Below are 19374 nucleotides of genomic sequence, written 5' to 3' on the forward strand. Positions count from 1 at the left end.
AACAGTGGTGCAAACAGTTCTAAAGGAAAACATATTGAGATACAATATCATTATATTCATGATATTGTGGAAGAAGAAGAAGTCAGTGTTACTTATATTCCTACTAGTGACATGATTGATGATCCCTTGACGAATGGTATCCCAGTAGGTATATTCATCAAAGATGTTGGTTTGATGAGACTTAGAAATGTCTAAGTCAAGGAAACTTTCATGAAAAATGAAAGGAGACGATCATGGATAATGGTTGTACTCGGCTTATTCACGTAGAGTGAAAATATGCATATATCTCACGGATAGTGGGAGTATGAAATTACATCTTGAGTCACATCTCACGGATAGTGGGAGTGTGTGCTTGGAAAGTATTTGGCTATTTCGGCCAAGTGGGAGATGTAAGTGGGTTTGGCCTCAAGGGCCAAATTGTTACTCGACCCGGTTGTTGGTTCTGGGATTTCTTCCGTTGGGGATCGAACGAGTCTTATGGAGAGAAGAACGTGGGATATCTAGAGAAATCTGAGCGGTTATTTGGGGACGAAGGGGGGATGGAACGCCTATATATAGAGAGGAGTTCCTCTCCCCTGATTATAAACAAGTCTCCATTCCGAAGTCCCCAAAACCATCAGCGATCTTTCCCCTTCAAAATCCTTGGGGGTCTCAGCACTATCATTCTTAGGAATAAGGCATATGAAAGAGTAGTTGATATTTTGGAGGAGGTGAGCATTTTTGTGGAGAGGTTGGATGAAAGAGATGACATCCTGGTGGATAAGAGGCCAAAATCTATGGAAAAAACATAGGTAAGCCATCTGAACCAAGGGATTTATCTCGATGGAGATCGAAGACCGCCTTCTTGATTTCTTCAGACGAGAATTCAGCAACAAGGGAGGAGAGGTCAGGAGGAGGGTCGGGATATAGCAGACTCCAGTTAACATTAAGTTTAGAGTCACTAACTGATGAGAAGAGAGAAGAAAAATATACATAGAAGGCCTGTTTGATGTCAGCATCTGAGGAAATGATAGCATTGTCTGAGATGAGGTGGGGAATGAATTTTTTCCTTCCATGGAAAGATGATGCTTTGTGGAAAAAAGTTGTGTTGTTATCTCCTTCTTTGAGCCATTGAATTCTAGACATTTGTTTCCATTTGGTTTCCTCAGCCCTAGCCAACAAGAAAATGTACTCTTTTTGGCGAAGCCTGAGATTGAATTCTGATTCAGTCAACACTCTACTTTCCTCAATAAGATTCAGAGCATGAATATCAGATAAGGCTGAGGTTTTCTGGACGGGAATGGATTTTAAAAAAAAGTTCTCTTTCACCATTTTATCCTTCTACGGATAAGTTTAATCTTGAGAGGGAGGGATGCTGACGTATCTTCTTTAGAAGAGAATGAGTTCCAGCATGACTCTAAGAAAGAAATGAAAGAAGGGAGTAAAAGCCATGACTTCTTAGTCCATATTTGAAGTTTGCACTTTGTCATGTGAAAACAATTGCATACGTTTGTCTCGGAATATCAAGTTTTTGAGACCATCAAGGGGTTGTTGATATTGTACGTCGGAAACCGTGTAAGCTTGAGCTATACACCCTTTTGGAACCGTAGTTGCAACTGTGTTTAATAGTCGCAGTGAAACAAACAGTTATAATTGACCTAATAAACCAGACAAAAGTGGTTGGGTAGCTTGGAAGTTTAAGATTTTTACTAGTTGATATCAAACAACACCAGATTTAAGGACTTGAAAAAAAAAGGTTATTATTACCAAGGTAATATCTAGTCATTTTGTTGTTATCTTGAATCTTCAAATTGAATTCAATCTGATGCGTTCATGTCAGCTTGGACTACAGTCTTAGTGCGTCATCCAACGATAAGCTCTCAAAATTAAGATGATTTTATTAGGATTGCATGCGGGCTAGCCTCTTTCGACTATTAGCATCTACAATCACCCATGTGGCGATTAATGTCTATAACATTTTTTTTTTTTTTTGCTAGAATTAACTATACGATTAATGTCTATACCATTTTTTTTCCTTGATATTCCCGTTGGGGTATGGGACCCAGTGGGCAAGGAGCAGCCTAACATGGGCTGCTCCTCCTTGTCCCCCTCCCAAGACCACCAGATCCGACGGCTAAGATCGATCCCCCTCCCCCCCCTGAAGAAATGGTCGGCTAACCTTGCTCCTAGTGGACCCACATTGCCCTCAAGAGCGTATAACCATTAATACATCAGTTTAGTTACTATTACGCCTCTACCACCCAACACACCAAAAGAACCAAAAGACTTTGTTAGTAGCACATATATGCGACCATAGAAAGTCCACAACATAAGAAACACGTACGCTATTTTGATCCTCTATCCGTAATGGAAGGTGCGAAGAGCTACAATTGCGCCACCGACAATCTCAAGGCTACCGAGCTGCGTCTGGGCTTGCCAGGGATCGACGATGAGGTTGAGGGGGCGACAAGAAAAAGATGTACCTTCCAACAATCATCCATCTTCCAAGAATAAAAGGGAAACCTCAGCATTCTACTTCGAAGGCCATCATCTAATCTTCCAAGAATCATGCACGCTGCCTTTTATTGTTCCACAATAATCTAAACAAAGGGAGCATAAAAAATGATGCTCCAAGGTCATTAACAATAACCTACAAGTTATACAAACTGATGAATGTGAACTATTAACACCCATGTGTAACTTCATCGTTCCTATTACAATGACGCGTATACCTTGTGTAGTCCTACACCCCCCCACAGCCAGAATAAAAGGGTTAGTATAGGTGAACAACTGACATCTTTCCCTTTTCATGATAATTTAACATTTCTTTGGATGATTCCACCATGGCTACATGAGCTCCAAGATGAAATGCTTCTTTGAGATGAAGGCCCATAAATAGTTTTTCTGCTCAACTTGAATCTTTATCCTGTTGTATCCCTTCTTGACTTAAAGCCTCGGCATCTTTCTCATCCGTGTTAGGCACGAGGGCTCTCGATTCTTCATTAGTTTCTTCGATGTTGTTGCTACCATCGCTTTCATCGGCATTGATGGAATGGATAGTTGTCGGATTGGATATCAAAATGATAGAATGTTTTTGAGATTGAGGACTTGTAGATTCGTGTTCATTAGTTTCATGCTTCTCTTCGACGTATGATATACCAAATTTCTGTCCATGAGTTAAACCTGGGCAAAACCCCTGGAGAAAGGAACATTGATCGTGATCAGTAACAACTTCAATGGAAAAAGAACATATTTCACTTCGTAGACCAATGCTACTTGATGCTGTCACACATATTTCTGTGCTTCCGAGAAATTTATAACCGTTAATCACAAACCTCAGGCTTAACTGCACTCAAATACACTCTAGTTACCCCAACGTTGCGCTTATATATCCTCACTCATGTTTGGCAAAACTTATTTATCGTGAAGTTTCTAAAACTTACACTTATATTTGTTTTCGGCAGCACTAACATACCCTGAAGTTCTTAAAACATAAACTTAAACACCTTGAAAATTTCAAAACAGCCACTTATATATCAATTTTTTTTTTTTAAATTTGCACTTAAAATCCCTCAAGTTTGCATGACTTTAGGGCATTTAAGTGCAAGTTTTAAAAACTTTAAAGTATATAAATGTTGTCAAAACAAGTGAGGGTAAATAAGTGCAAGTTTTAAAAACTTTAGGGTATATAAGTGCTGCTAAAAACAAGCAATGGTAAATAAGTGCAAGTTTTAAAACTTTAGGGTACATACATGCTGCCAAAACACGTTAAGGGTATATAAGTGCAGTAGGGGAAACTATGAGATATTTAAGTGCAATTAAGCCTAAGCCTAATGTGATAACACCGCAAACATAATTCAGCCAAAATGGATCAGTATTAAGTTCATAGCAAAGTTAAATGATTGGTTACAGGCATATCCCCTGTACTATGCAGATATGGCTCATGATATCGTCTAAACTATTGTATAGTATTTTACTCCACTGAACTTCAGACGATATTATTTCCCCGTTAGGTAGAGATGTCATGTGCACATCAATGTGACAATCAGTTACTTTTTGACTTCGTTCTAACGGAAAAAGAGACTAATTTGCTCTCTGAATTGAAGGCCAAAAAATAACCTAAGTTTTAGAGGTGTAAGTGCCAATTGTTAGAATATAAAAATATAACCTTCAACCCTCATCACAAATCCGAATGTAATGGCAGAGACTTTAAGATGGTATGATATGACAACAACCTAGGTCCGAATCTTGCTGGCCACAAATTTTTAACAAAATTGTTAAAGTTGTGTGAGTCCAGGTTTCAGTCCACAAAAAGAGCTCTCAGCCTGCAGGGGACATGTTGGAAGAGTAAATTACACTAAACTCTCAAGAACTTTTAGCATTTACAGTAAACCCCTAATAACTTTTAAAATAGCTCTAAACTCCAAATAAATTTTGGAATTGTGGAAAACCCCAAATAAGTTTCCACATTTTGCAGATAACCCCAACAAATTAGAACCAAACAACAGCATAAAAAGCCATTTTGAAGGTTACTGGCATTTATTGTAATTTACCGAAAATATATTGGGGATTTTCTACAAAAGTTAATGGGGTTTTATTGTGATGTTGGTAGTTATTTGGGGTTTACTGCAAAATGTAGAGAGTTCCTGGGAGTTTAGTGTGATTTATCCAATATAAAATTATAATATTCAGCTCCCACGACAACTTTGGAGTTTTGGCATGGTGGCAAGTAGTTTGACATCGGTCAGGTCTCGGCCCATAAAGGGTATTCAAAACTGCTTCAACACAAGTTAGAATATAAATATATAACCCTCAACGGCTCAACCCTTATCACAACTTCGGAGTTTTTGTGTAGTTGGAGGGACTTTGACACTAGTAAAATAATTGAGGAGGTATAAGTGGCTACACCACCAGATTACAAGGAATTAACAATAGCAACACTTCGAAATTTAGGGAACAAGTTACAGTGATACCTAAAAGGGGTTTCATAAATTATGTGATCATCAATCTTGTGTCAATAAAACAACTTTGCACCAAAGTGGAAAAGAAAATAGAAGCTAACTTCAAAGGTTAATCATGCAGATAACAAGAGATTGCTGGGTTATATTAACATTAATCAAGTTCTGTCAGTCTTGCGTGATGTATGATTTTGACATTTTACCAGGCAATGGCTAATATTATTGTAAGTTGATAAGGTTAATCTAGTTAAGTAATTAATAGAAATTTGAATATGTTACTTGTTCTATGAATACTGATATATTTGTAAGAAAAATTCTTGAGCAAGTGATATTAACGAACACAATGTAGTCTCACATACTGTTGGTTAATGACCAACTATTTACACTGCATATGACCAACATTGGACTATAGAAACCGTAATCGTGGATTCATGGGACTAATATACCTTTGTTTTTATTAATTATACTCACTATATGGAAATGGTCCTAACACAGTTATGATAAACAAAAGCAGTGACCATACTTTAGGGTTTCAAACTCATTGAAAAAGCAGAATATCCAGGTACATGAGTGCTAAAAATATCAACATTTTGAACACTTGCCCTTTACGGAACTGGAATTCCACTGTATTTAGAGGTCTGATTTCATTTTAAATGATTGAATTTGGAATGTAAATAATCAGGTGTGAATTTCAGTTCCTGAGTTGGAAAAGAGAATGTCAACTTAGTCTGATACAAGAAAGTGACTGCTTCCACAAATACAAAACATAATTAATAACATTAGGAAATAAGAATCATGCAGATTTCTGAGTTTTATGGTCCAGCTAGAATGTAATTAATTTATTAAGACAGTTTGATAATAATGCTCATGATAATGTCCTTACCTTAATAAAACTTGAGGCGGTAAAAGTATCCCGTGCTTTCTGGGAAGAAATAGATGCACCTCGATCCGCATGGAGTTGGGAGTCATTAGTTTCATGATGGTCAAATAAGATCTTTGTGTGTCCATCTTTTTTCCATCTATCACTTTTGCAAAATGCTCCTAAATATGAGCAGTGGTCACTTACTAGAGATATTTCCGGAGTAGCAGGTAAAACGTGACCTTCTGTGCTAAATATATACCTGCACAAAAGAAAGCTTTAACATTATTTATCTGTCCTTATAAAATTAACAAATGACGCATGAGTGATTCAGAAGCAAAGCTTACTTATAGGGACCATTCTCAACAAGGTTGTCTGGACCTACAGCCAAATCAAAAAGAAGCCAGAGGTATTTGACCTGGAATAATGCATCTCTTTTAGAGGCTTAAAATACAAATTATGTAGAACTCCCTATTCTACTGGCAAGTGACTTTGGATCGTACAACAGGATTTGGTGCATGGTTTGAACTCTTGGTGATCTTCTGATTGTAAATAAATCACAGTTAACACCAAGTTCCAAAGAAACTCGTGAAAAATCCGTCAAAAAAAAAAAAACCGAAGACGGGTTCAATAGATGATAGTATATTGTTTTTACATGACATGTTCATCCCTGAATACATACATATGTAGATATAAATATAAATACTACCACCCCTAGCGTTAAAGAGGGCAGAAACGTTAACAAAGTGGTGCTAAAAATACTTGTAAAAGGAGAGCAGCGAAGTGTACATAGTGTATAGGATGGTTTTCCTAGAATGCTTGTTTCTTTTCACTATATATCATTTCACTGAAGTGATTGAAATATAAAAGTTTAGAACAAGTGTTTCAACCATGTGACAGGTCTCCACTTTAGGCTAACTTTGGCAGACTACATTTTTTTACAGCAATATATAAATTTATTCTTACTGTTTCAGCAAGGAAGAAGCTCTCCATGTGGTCATCCTGTTTGTGAGACTCAACATCTGCAATATGGCAATAACCACATGGGCATCTTGCACCATACTGAAGGCTTGCCAGCATGTCTCTCCCAGCATCAAGATACCTGCATTAGCATAATAAGTTGCATAATGTAAAGACACAGCAGATGAATAGTAAAATCTTCCAAATTTTTTTGAAAAGCTACAAAACAAAATTATGCATAATGGAAAACAAAAAAATCAGTCAGAATTCATACTAAATAAGCTTGAAATGTACACTAAGCTATCCTCCACTTAGACTATATAGATAAACAAAAATTAAGAGTAATTATGGTGATTTGGCATGTATAAACCATAAAAACCATAAGGAAAGTACTTGCATTTGTTTATTAGGATTTGTCATGGTCTTTCATGTAGTTAACTTGGTCATAGATGAAGGCCAGTTTCATCGATCGCGGAGGAAGTTAGAACACAATTAATTTGGGGAATATATGAGGAGAATCTGCAGGCATAATGGCATATGAATGACCAAAATATAAACAATCTCAATGAAACATAATTTGTGAATAATTCATAATGAGTAGTGAAACTAGGAAAACAAAAACCATAACACTTGAAAACAGTTCGCTCTAATCAGCTACTCGTTGGTGGTTTATGTGTCAAAATGTCTAAATAGGAAATTTAAGCATATGCCTACTGTGAAATGACTTTCTGAAGCCTCAGCAGAATCCATGCATATATAACTTTATGTGCTTTCAGTGAACCTCCATCATATCCTTTCTAAAGTGATCTCTCCGCAAATCTCAATGTTGGTATTCATTTAATTTGTTATTTAATTTGTTTCCATTCAGAAATTATGGAATTTATATAAGCTCACAAACAAGCTCTGATTTCCCTATATGCTAATATAAGTTGCTAGGAACATTGATTAAGCTCAGCAGCCAGGTAGATACAAATAATGCTCCACTGTTAGTTAGCTCTTAGTTTTCTGAGCTACCCTACCCACAGTTCACATTTCCGTAAAAAAAAGATTGAAATTTGCTCCCATTTGGTTCTATACAGCTCAAATTGCACTTCGAAAGTGGCTGCAATTCACCCTAGCAAAATTCTTTTATTTATTTAAATTTGCTTAATCCACATGCTTAGATATTGAAAGTACTTAAATTGCATACTCTCCCATTCTGCTATTCATTTTTATGGCAATGCCCCAGTAACAAGTTTCCCTCTTGCCCCCCAGAGAACTGATGTCAGGTTGACAATCATTGATAATAAGCTGGCTAGTTATGCTGAACTTTCTCAGCTGTGAGCTGTCTATATCCGACGGCATTTGATGGCACAAAGCTTCGATGATCATAATGCTAACGGCAACAAATGTTTTCCTGAATCCTGCCCTTCTAATTTAGTAGAAATAATAAAATGACTATATTAAAGGTATATCTCAATCAAACGGTCTCCCTGTAGAGAAGCAGAAAGAAGAAGAGAGGATGATAACTAAACTTCCTTTACAATGGAAATTCAGGTCCTCAAAATATTAGCTGATTAACCCAAAGCCCCCAAGTGCCCACCACTGTTCTTTTGTATTTTCTAGTCCTTATGTGAAAAACCAAAGGCGCATAGCCTCTTTAGCTCTCTGTAACATATTAAATTCACATGAGCTCAAGTAACTCAATAAAGCAAACAAAAAAACCAATTTCATATAAAGAATTGATCTTGACAGGCTAAACTCTGGAGTAACAAGAGAGTAACAAGAATAGGATATTTTTCATTAAGAGGAATATGAAATATGAATTTTATGGTTCAAAATAAGGCAAACCTTGGATCTCTGGTAGCCTTGAATAACCAATACGTGCTCTCAATCAACTCTGGACGTAGTGGGTAACTCCTTTGACCATGCTGAAAGTGAAAGATTCATATGTAAAGAGAAACATTGGTACTGTGAAATCGTTCACGTGTAAAGTAGTGTAAGTCCAACTATCATGATCTTCATTGAGTCTCAACAATCATCATCTGATCAACAGTCAGATGGAGAAAGTTGACTGGGGAACTTATATACCAACTGTGCTTTCTGTAATTACAGCCTATCGGGTAACCAAGTTCCCCAACCAACGATAAAGTATAAACATCTGCCACCTTACTAATTATGGAAGCAAATGATGAAAGCGAATACATGTAAAAAAAAGAGAAGTACACTCATGTATTAGTAAGAAAAGCTGTACTTGAACATTGAAAGTAGCAAGATTGAATCCCTCTGGAGTAAATCCATATTTCTTCCAAACGCTAAAGAAGGCAGCATGTGTCCGAACAGCAGGATCAATGTCACCAGCTAGAACCTTGCACATAATAACGTTATCAAAATCTTGCAAAGGAGCGACACCGCAAGTTTGGTAAAATCGATATGAAGGGAACCTGAAGCCCTGGCCAGAAGGCCTGCAAGCTATTAAATAATGGCCAAACTGTAACTGCTGAGTACATATTAACCTCAACATACCTATAAGGAATTATTATACTGACATATTAGTGCACATAGAAAAAGACCAAAATTTTTATATTTTCAAGACAAAGTAGATATGGGAATAAAAGGTACAAAAGAAAGATAGGAACTGTTACCAAGGATCAGTATGGAGATAGTGCATGGCAGCCTTGTAAGCTTCCCGGAACATGAACAAATACTCCTCATCTCCAAACAGCAAATATGCCTGTTATAAGTCTAAGAAAACTGTCAAATACAAAGATGTCTCAGGAACCTGCAGTGGTCTCAGAGTGATAACTAAGTAAAGAAACCAAAATAGCCAATAAATAACAAGTACCCTCATCTCAAGTAAATAGGCTGTACTAATCTGTTAACAAAAAAAAAATCAATATGTGGATGCCCAAGGGTCCTGCAGTTACCTAAGATCTATATGTTTATAATTTAGTAATACAGATACAAATTTTTGGAGCTGTAGTATTCACGTGTATTAGGTAATGTTAATTAGCTTAAACAACACATTTGCCTTATAATCATCGTACATTATTATTACTGATGTAAGAATCATCACTACAATAACTGTAATTGGCACATGCAAGATGCTATTTGGAAAATATTTCGCAAATGTTTCATCTGAGAAAGACAAGGTGTAGTAAGCGTCAACAGCTCCTTGAGGCAGCCAAACATACAGCAGAGCTTTATATATATGCATGAGATGTACTTTATAAATATGCAGTTCTAACCTAACTATGACAAGCTTCATGTTTGAAGCCCAAGATAAACAGGACAACTAATTATTAGCTCAAGGTGTTAGAAGAGTGGACTGATTTTTGTGTAACCACATAGGACTCATCCAAAGATGAAAAAGGTCATGATCAATCAGTCAACTAGTAGTAATCTTGCAGGAATGGTTCATAATATTTATAGCAACAGAAAAGGATTGAATCACGGAAAACTAGGAGCCACCTCTATACCCTATTCATGAAAGTGCAAATAAACATGAAAGCTGGAAGAGCCGACTTTTTCAAGACTTCATTATTCAGATTGAATCATTGGAGAAAAAGTACAGACCGCGAACAGCAGTATTCTGAAGAAAAGGCTAAGACACCCCTGCATTAAATACTAACGGGCAGAAGAAAAACCAAATGCACAGACAAACACATGATTTTTTTTTTTTATGCAGCTTGCAAGCAACTCATGAATTCAACATTCACTATTTGTTGTTAACCACACGTGAACTGGATACCAGCACATATATAGACGAACTTACTCGCAAGCGGAAAAAAAAACCCATACACAGACAGATTAATTTTGTGCAAGACAACAAAAGTGGCACAACAACGGCTGACTCAACATCCTACACTCATATAAAAGGATGAATGTTTAGACAGAGATGAGCATGAAAAAAAACTGAAACTCGTTTATGTTGAATTTGCGTTGCAGTTTGTGATATTAGTTTTAAGGAGAATTATAATACCTCATGATGATGCATACATTTTATATCATGTCAATGTTAATTTTGCCAAATATGGAGTTTGACTTAATTTTTGCACATGTAACTTAATGTAACTCATCACATCCTTATTTATTGGGAATTGCAAAGTCAAGAATTTGATAATTTGAATCATAACTAAGAAGATGAAATTTGTACTATAGTTAGTTTATGGAAAGTGCCCCCATGTGCGGTTTTTGTGACTTATCTACTGTAAACTGTAACAGGACTCACAAGAGACCAAAAAATGTAAGAAACTCAAAATTTTGTAAAGTTCTTCAGTGTTTTCAAAACTATTAAAGTTTTCAAAATTCTATTGCCATTTTCAAACAAATATGACATCCTCAAATAGATAAAAATAATTTTCATAAAACTATAGCACTCTTTTCGTATTCTACTTGATTAACATGCTGTAGTCAATGCTAAATGTAAAAGCAAAGAAATTCATCTTCATACTTTTTTGGTTTTGACCATGTTTTGAAACTTTGCAGACTTAACAATGAATTAGTTTCAGCTGAGTAAAGATAATCTTTTACATAAACTTTTTTTGTCCTTACATATGTCATCGCATATTCGCATATTTGTTCATAAAGTCACAACACCAAATCCTCATACGTGCCTTAGAGAAATAGATCCAGTAGGAAAGCATGATTGTGAAATTAAATGATCTAATTTTATTAGGTGCCAATTCCTTCTTAAAAACAAATGGATTTCTAGAAGTTTAGGTTTAATATTGGTTTTTAACAATTTAACTCCCTTTCCAACCCTAAACCTATCAGGTTTGATTCAAACCAAAAGCAATCAATGTGTGTCAATAAGTCAAGGTAAACAAACAAAATCAACTGCCGGGGTTATGCATCATCCAGAAAAATTCTTTTCTGATTCGGTAGGGGAAGGTTTTACATACCAACTTAATGAGCACCATAACTGCAATGATTTGACAACTACTACCTGGCTTTATAGACTAAATGAAGTTGCAACACTTTGCATTTTGTTATCTTTGTGACATTAGGTGAACCGTGAACATATTTCTTTTATAAATAAAGTATTTCGCTCAATTGTGACACTAATCTTGCGACAAATATTATACCACCATTCTCAAGTATGGCTTGCCATTGGTTTTATGTAATATCCCTGGTTTTTAAATTGGTAATGACTATGTATTACAAATTATTTTAGTTTTCATCAAGTAATTGAGTGAACTATATTTAATTGTAATTTTGGATTATAAGAGGGTATTAAATAAAGAGTGATAATAATTATAGTAATATATAATAGTAAGCTAAGTTGCATGGAAACGGATACTAGTACCAGTACGGGTGTACCGATATAGGACACAACAAAATTGTAAAAGGCAGGGTACAAAGACATGGCTACATGTATGTTTTGGAATTAAGAAATCACAAGAGATCATTATTATTTTTCAATTCATTTGTTATTAGAATTAAATTTCCTATCACATTTCCAAGTTTCTTTTAGAATGTTGATTATTATAAATTAGAAATTACTTGTTCTTGAACTAGACAACCAAATGACCCTTTCATAGTTTTGAACTTTGGTACATACTGAAACAAACCTGACCTATGTCTAACAGGTTTCAAGAAATGGATGTGAAATGTAGGACATGTGTCTAAGAAATGTATGACAAGTGTTTAAAAAGTTAAAACATATATCATGTAATTGAGTACATGTCTGAATAAATGTATGCATATATTCAAGGAGTGTACATGAAGTTTGGGTACAGGGACGTGTCAGGGACGTGTCAGGTACGTGTAAGGTATGGGTATGGCTTCATGATAGAATTACCGAGGAAACATAGGTTATTTGATGGTGTTTGCTGCAAATAAAATCAGAAACCCTACCCCCACGTAGTTTCTCTTGCAGCCTCTTAATCTTTTATCTAGCATTTTTCTTCTCAACAATAAACATCATTTGGGTTTAAAAAAAGATCACAGAGCGGACGTGCAAATATTGGATCAAGAACTAGGTATTTCGCATCCTAAATCCTACCATAAACAGTTCATATATAGGACATAAACGCATTGAGTTTTAAGTTCTTTAGATTGGTAGAATTTTGATAGTCTAATTGTTTATTATATGATTCAATTCGTTTTGTTTTTTTAGGTTAGAGATCCTTACCTAAATAAACTCATCATGACTAATGTTAATTACCTAGTGTGTTCGGATGGGCAAGGAATATAGGCGCCCAAGTTTTTGATGATGACTACAACTTGGTCCTAGGGTTTTTAGTTAGTTTTTCTTTATAAAAAGTACAAAAACACCAAGTGGTGGGATGACTCATAGTATACTAAGTTGGTTATGTTAAATGATATAGATTGATCGAATGACTAGTATGATCAGTCGTATATCATGTTAATTATCCATTAATTACAATTAATAATTGCTTATATTTATTCCTTACGAATTCCCAGAGGCTCCTCAAAAGCGTGTGAGAGTTTCATTTGGATTGTCGGTTGATTTAAGGTAAGTTATGAATTTATTATTTATGCGTTGTATAGTTTTTTTATCTAAAAGGATATTATGTATATATGGATTTTGCTACATGATCGATTTTATCATTTTATATGACTTGATCAAACATCAATTGTTGATTTGATTGTGATTTTGTGGTTGGACACAAAATTCAAGTTCATACTTTAATTCTTTGGCGATGTTGATGTCTTTTTTTCATTTAGTAGTAGTTTGAGATGCATATGTAGTTTCATTTTCACTATTGGTTTGCCTTCGAAATTTTGTTGATAAAGTATTTGGTTATATGAACTTTGTTCATTTATTAAAAAAAATAAGCATCACAAGTCAATTTACTGCTATATGTCATAGATAAAAAAGTCATCTAAATAGGGCTTAGTGTGCCTCTATGAGGTTTATTTTAGCACTAAGCATAAATTCCAGGTGTCAATATCTTGGTATCACGGAGTTAATAATAGTGGGGATATCGTGTCAACTGGGGCATTAAGCGTTGATCACATTGAGACATGGTCTGCTTATGTTCCATTGCATGACCTTGTATTTCAAAATTGTTGCATTAAATGCAAGGGTTTACGAATGATCTTTACAGTTTTAATATTTTGCTTATGAAGTCAAAATATTTTAGTTTTTTTCAAACCAGCATTTTAATGTATAAATTTATCCATTTATTGAATAGTAAACTCACTATATTGTATTCACCTTTTCAAAGACTCAGGATTTACTAGATTTAGAGAGCCTCATATTTCTCAGGAAGAATTAAGGAAGCTAGCTGATCTTTGATTAATTGTAAATTGTGGTTTTTAAGTAAAGGTTGAATAAATATTTGATATTAGAAGAATTTGTTGTGATTTTGTAATAATGAGATTTTCTCCTTTAGGTTCTAGTTGGGAGAACTTTTATTTATCTCATTTCGTTGGAGTAATGTCAACTCTGTTTATGGAGGATAATTGTTATTGAACTTGATGATAAGATAAATTTTGTGGTTATCTGATAAATCTTGATATGAATCATATGTGGAGGAATAAATGCCGGAAGTTTAGTTCAGTCCGGCTTCAATGTTCCTTTATGAGCTTGGAAATCGGTGTCATGAAAGTTTATGTCCTACATCATTCCTGATCAATATCCTTCAGTAAAATATGCATTTCTAGACCACTTATCTAATTAACTTTTGAAGTTATAGCTAAATCTTCACTTCTGCTCTTCTTTTCACAAATAAACCAACATGATAAATATCATCTCAATTATGCAACTTCATGGTCTGACGATCTTCATCTTGTGCAAGGTCGGTTTCATAAAGTTTGTGCATTCATATGTAGGAAATTGAACCTCAAATATGAGAATGGATAGTAGGAAATTGAACCTCAAATATGAGAATGGATAAGCTTCCTCTATTATTCTGATGCATGTGCATGTCTGCAGTACTCCACATACCAGCTTCCAAGGTACAGTTTCAGTTTATAACATAACTAGAGTGGAGCATGTGTCGTGAATAGTGTTTCCAGACTCTGCTGAGGCACTAACAGATGCAAATAAAATCTTTCACCAACTCACATCTTAACTACCTTAAGCTGGTCCTTTAAAATAGTTGACTGCTGCAATGAAAGTGTTTTTAAATGTTTTCTTCCTATCTACATGGCATACGCATATGTGAGACTAAGCTCCAGACTCTACGTAAATCCGTAATTTTCCATGAAGACCATCACCATAGAGCATAACAGGATATCCCAACGAATTTCCTTAAACGTGTTGATAATGTTAACTTGCCTTCAGAAGATACTCATAGAAAGAGTCGATGCTAGTACCAATTCCAGCATCCTGCAATAAGGAATGTGCGTGAGAAATGTATAACATGCCAACATACCATTTTTAAATAACTAATTGCAAAATCCCGGTTTAAATAAAGAAAAGGCAAGCATCCTATTTTCTTTCGCTTAATCTTTGTTGGCATAATAATTAATCTTTGTCGGCTTGTATTAATTAAGTATGAAGCAAGAACATAACACGCACAAGTTACAATTTAACACAAGAATCCTGCAGTTTGAGAACAAATTTAAAGATTTTGCAAGTTGTGAGTTAATCATAAGATCAATCTCAAGACTAGCTGGACAAAATACTTCATCTTTATGAGGTCAATAACCTGACTTTCAGAAGGAATTATTCTCTGAAAATGCTCAGGTCCATTAAAGACCTCGAGTCCCATTGAATTGTGTGCAACTGGTTAATTCAAAGAGAAACTGGATTGAAGAATAAAACATAAACAAATATGCACATATGAATATGAATACCTGAAGGGCCAACTCACAATAAACAGAATAAAGTGCATGGGACCAAGGTCAGCCCATGGATTGACCTAAGGAATCTGTTGCAATTAAAAGTTTATATAGAAGACTTTGTGTCATTCTTACCAACACCTCCAGAGCCATTGTGTGATTATGTAAGGCTTCCAACATCAGTCACGAACCAAGTTTCATGAAATGGATTGAAGCACTGCTTACGAGTGACCCAGGATATAGGACTTTGGGAAATAAATGAGTGGACACTACCACAGTTGGAATATGGCCTCCATGGACATCTTCTTATAAATGTGATATCTGTTCCTCTTAAGATGTTTAATATGCAACGTTAATGCTGGTCACCAGATTTCAGTTTGCAGGGTGGCCAAAAGAGTCCAGAGAGCCCTGGAGCTAAATATTGGTTAAATACGGGTCAGCATGAAACATGTGAGGTAACAATGTGCTTGTTACTTGAACACTGAGGCTACACAACACTTGAAGGACCAACAAGTTGAACATCACCGTCTATCTCAATTATACTATTTAAACTTCAAAGAATATTGATGGACTTGATATCCTGTGCTGTAAGATCTTGCTTATATGTAGCATATTGAAAAATGTTTTCTTGCCATAAATAAAAAAAATGAAAGTGAAAATGGCCCTCCTTGTAACGAGACTAGAACAAACAAGATATGGAAGTATGCAACTACAGTTGGACTCTATCATACATTAAGCTAACAACTCAGAAAGTTATGTTCTTTTTGTTCAAAGTTTTACATGGAATGGTGAAACGATCTTCTGATGACATTTAAGTGTATTCAAATATAGATGAAGGCCTGATTACTGGGCAACAAAGCCAAAATTCATGAGAAACCAAAGCTAGATAAATGAGCCCACAGGAAACATAAAACTTGGAGAGACAAGCTCCAAACGAAGGAACCTGAAGGCGAAAAGTAGAGAAAGGGGAAGAGAAACAAATATGTATCTATCCACGATTGAGAATAGGGAAAATGTCAAATATACCTGTCCAATCGCCAGGTTTTCCGATGTGAAGGTTTCAAAGGTGGATTCAAAATTCTAGCTCAGAGGCAAGCGTAGAATCCATCTCAAAGTTTGGAAGGATGCAATAGATTCAATCATCAGTATCATCATCCATCTCCGTTACCATTCACGTAGATTCAGCTATGGAGTTCTATTCCCAAACGAAGATAAATACAGTAATACACACAGCCAACAACCAAAAATTGGAATAAAAGGCATAATGTTTCTAGTTTATGCAGTTTGCTACGTAGGATGACTCAAAGTAAAGAAACCCATTTGAAATAGGAAAAGATGGGCCAAAAGTATTACAATCAGCTGCAGTTCGAAATCTACTCTCTAAGAGTTGTGTACCAAATTAAGAGCCCGTTATAGATAATCAAAGGGTGGAGCTTATAACTCAAAACAAACGTACATTGCTCTTCTAATTTTTTAATGCAAAGATCAAATAAGATCACCTTGCCTATCCCAGATTACACATTATTCGTAAAGAAAAACCAAGAGCTACCTTTTGTGTCCATTCACCAGTAAAAATATTGATGTGAGCCCCGACAAGGTTAATATTCGACCTTCTGGCCCAAATTCCGCGCACTGCATTTTTTGTAACTTCCTCAAAAACTGCAAAACAAAGGTAATAAACATGTTTTCTCATTAAAGACAGCTAAATTAGTAGTTCAATCACATAGAAAGTAGAATCAATACAGGCGCAGGCCTGACCCAACTATTCCAGTAATTCCTCAAAAAAAAATCCAGTAATGTATTACCAAGAAACAAACAGGAGATGTCGCTAAACCACTCATTTTTCTTCATTTCTAATCATTCACCCATCCACTTGTTACTCATGTTTGACCACTATTTTCACATTCTTTACCTGTTACCCTCTGTCAGAGGACAGCTTTTCAGATTTCGAAAGCCGATCTTGGACATGTTTGGTCATAGGATAATGATCTGATGGTACCGTTACTGCTAACATTCGCATGTTTTCCATGTTTTTGGTTATGCTATACTCCTAAAATTGCTACCATAACGTTATTCCCTTTTACATGTCCTTGTAATCATTTACATGATGTTTTAACTTCCATGAATAATCTTGCTTAAAATTTTAAGGCTAAAATGTCTGGGCTATCACACGCTTCAATCTGAAAAAGCCTCTTACACAGAGGAACACTGGGTAGGAGCTATGAAAAGTAGGGGCAGAACATGAGTAAAAGTCTAAGGGTTAAGAAATTGGAGAGATAAAAACAAATTAGTTCTCTTTAATAATGATCCTTTATTCCTTCTACATTCCTGGTCACTTACAATTAATCATAAATGGAATTGCCATATTTGGCTTCACACATCCGACCTTCAAGAAGACTATTAGAGGATCTAATGGATGAAATTTTGGTTTTGTTGATCGCACTGAATTTCCTGAACACCACTTTTACTGTTGCTCTGTTGACATAGCTACAATAAGTTTAACAATGGTTAATGAATAATTTACATCTCAACCACAACATGAGATATTTAATTGCAAAGAAAACCCTTCTCAACTGAGATCCAATTTCTCAAATATATAGCAGATTCAAAATATAATTAGATCATGCAGTTAATGTAATTAAAGGATGGCCGCACGTGAATAGAATGGTCCTTGATATCTTTCACTTAGATATGTTATATACATAACCATCTAATTCAGATTTTCGCAAGTCAAAAGCATAACGAAAAAAAATTGCTGTTTCGAGACATGAGATGCTACAAGAAAACATTCCAATACTTATGCATGGAGACAGATCCTTCCAGAAAGCTCCTCATAGTTAACAAGAGCCTATCCATCTTCTGAAGCTAACTGTACCTTTTTGGGGGAGGAATTGAATATAAAACACACTGTTGGAAGTTTCAATTTGTTATTCAGCCAATTTCTACAGGTAATGGATGAGATTTGCTTCAGTGATTTGTTTATATCCTTTCATATGATTCTATTTATCACTCTACTTTTTCTTCTTGTTATGCATCAAAATCGAGGCAGTTAATTTTGCAGATATGCTGGTGTTATAGGATTCTCCAGAACATCTATCAGCATTTGAATATAGAGGATCATTATTTACTAGTATTTGACTATATACAAACCAAACTGTAATAATAATCTGACAGTATAATATGTAAATATTCATGATGATGTTACCAGATGTCATACAAGAATTCAGCACAAGCTAAGCAGTGAATTTGTTAGTTCATTCTTTACCAGATTGAAGTAGAATGCTTTTGTTCAACATTGGAGAGTGTGCTTTTAGATACTTTTTTTAAATTTTTTTGAGAATATAGTGGGGTTTTAGATACTATCCATCTTTATACAATTTATATTAAAATAACAATAATCGACACAGCAACTGGCCAAAAATAGAAAATATAAGGAACTGCACATGTACTAATCAAAGAGTTTAAGGTTGTATACTTACTGGGATTATTAGTCAAACGACTCAGCACCCCAAATTCTAATGTTAAAGTACCACCACCAGCTGTTGATGTTATCTACAATTATATTTTCAAGTCATTAAAATCTCTCCAATAAACCAAAGGGAAAAGAAGAAGAAGAAGTAGTAGAAGAGGAAAATAGTGATATCTGATGGCTAGAAATCCTAAGGCATGCACATTCCATAGATATGATAAACAGATGAAAAGCAGTGAATTGTGACCCAATTGAAGATGAATACCGGCATTTGAACATAGCATACTTATTTGCATGGTACAAGCATATACAGCTGCAGTCCCAAAAGTAAGGGTGGGCACAAGGCCGGGTCAGCCCATGAGCCTGCTCGTTTGACTCGCTCTTGAGCTTTGGCTCGACCCGGCTCGGCGCGG

General features: G+C 35.4%; 1 protein-coding gene across 1 annotated transcript in view; it reads right to left on the bottom strand.

The window, feature by feature from the left end:
- Positions 2537-19374, bottom strand: part of LOC109844459 (alpha-mannosidase I MNS4) — a 27722-nt gene continuing 10884 nt past the window's right edge. Inside the window, exons 7-17 of the mRNA XM_020413510.1 lie at positions 18972-19044; positions 17042-17151; positions 14987-15037; positions 9381-9469; positions 9180-9261; positions 8990-9103; positions 8587-8666; positions 6763-6898; positions 6144-6214; positions 5821-6058; positions 2537-3175 (exon numbers count right to left, since the gene is read on the bottom strand). Of these exons, the coding sequence (XP_020269099.1) occupies positions 2888-3175; positions 5821-6058; positions 6144-6214; positions 6763-6898; positions 8587-8666; positions 8990-9103; positions 9180-9261; positions 9381-9469; positions 14987-15037; positions 17042-17151; positions 18972-19044 (1332 nt within the window). The 3' untranslated portion in view covers positions 2537-2887. The remainder of the gene's footprint in view (positions 3176-5820; positions 6059-6143; positions 6215-6762; positions 6899-8586; positions 8667-8989; positions 9104-9179; positions 9262-9380; positions 9470-14986; positions 15038-17041; positions 17152-18971; positions 19045-19374) is intronic.

This window comes from Asparagus officinalis, chromosome 6 (genome assembly GCF_001876935.1).
Source record: "Asparagus officinalis chromosome 6, Aspof.V1, whole genome shotgun sequence".
NCBI classification, from domain to species: Eukaryota; Viridiplantae; Streptophyta; class Magnoliopsida; order Asparagales; family Asparagaceae; genus Asparagus; species Asparagus officinalis.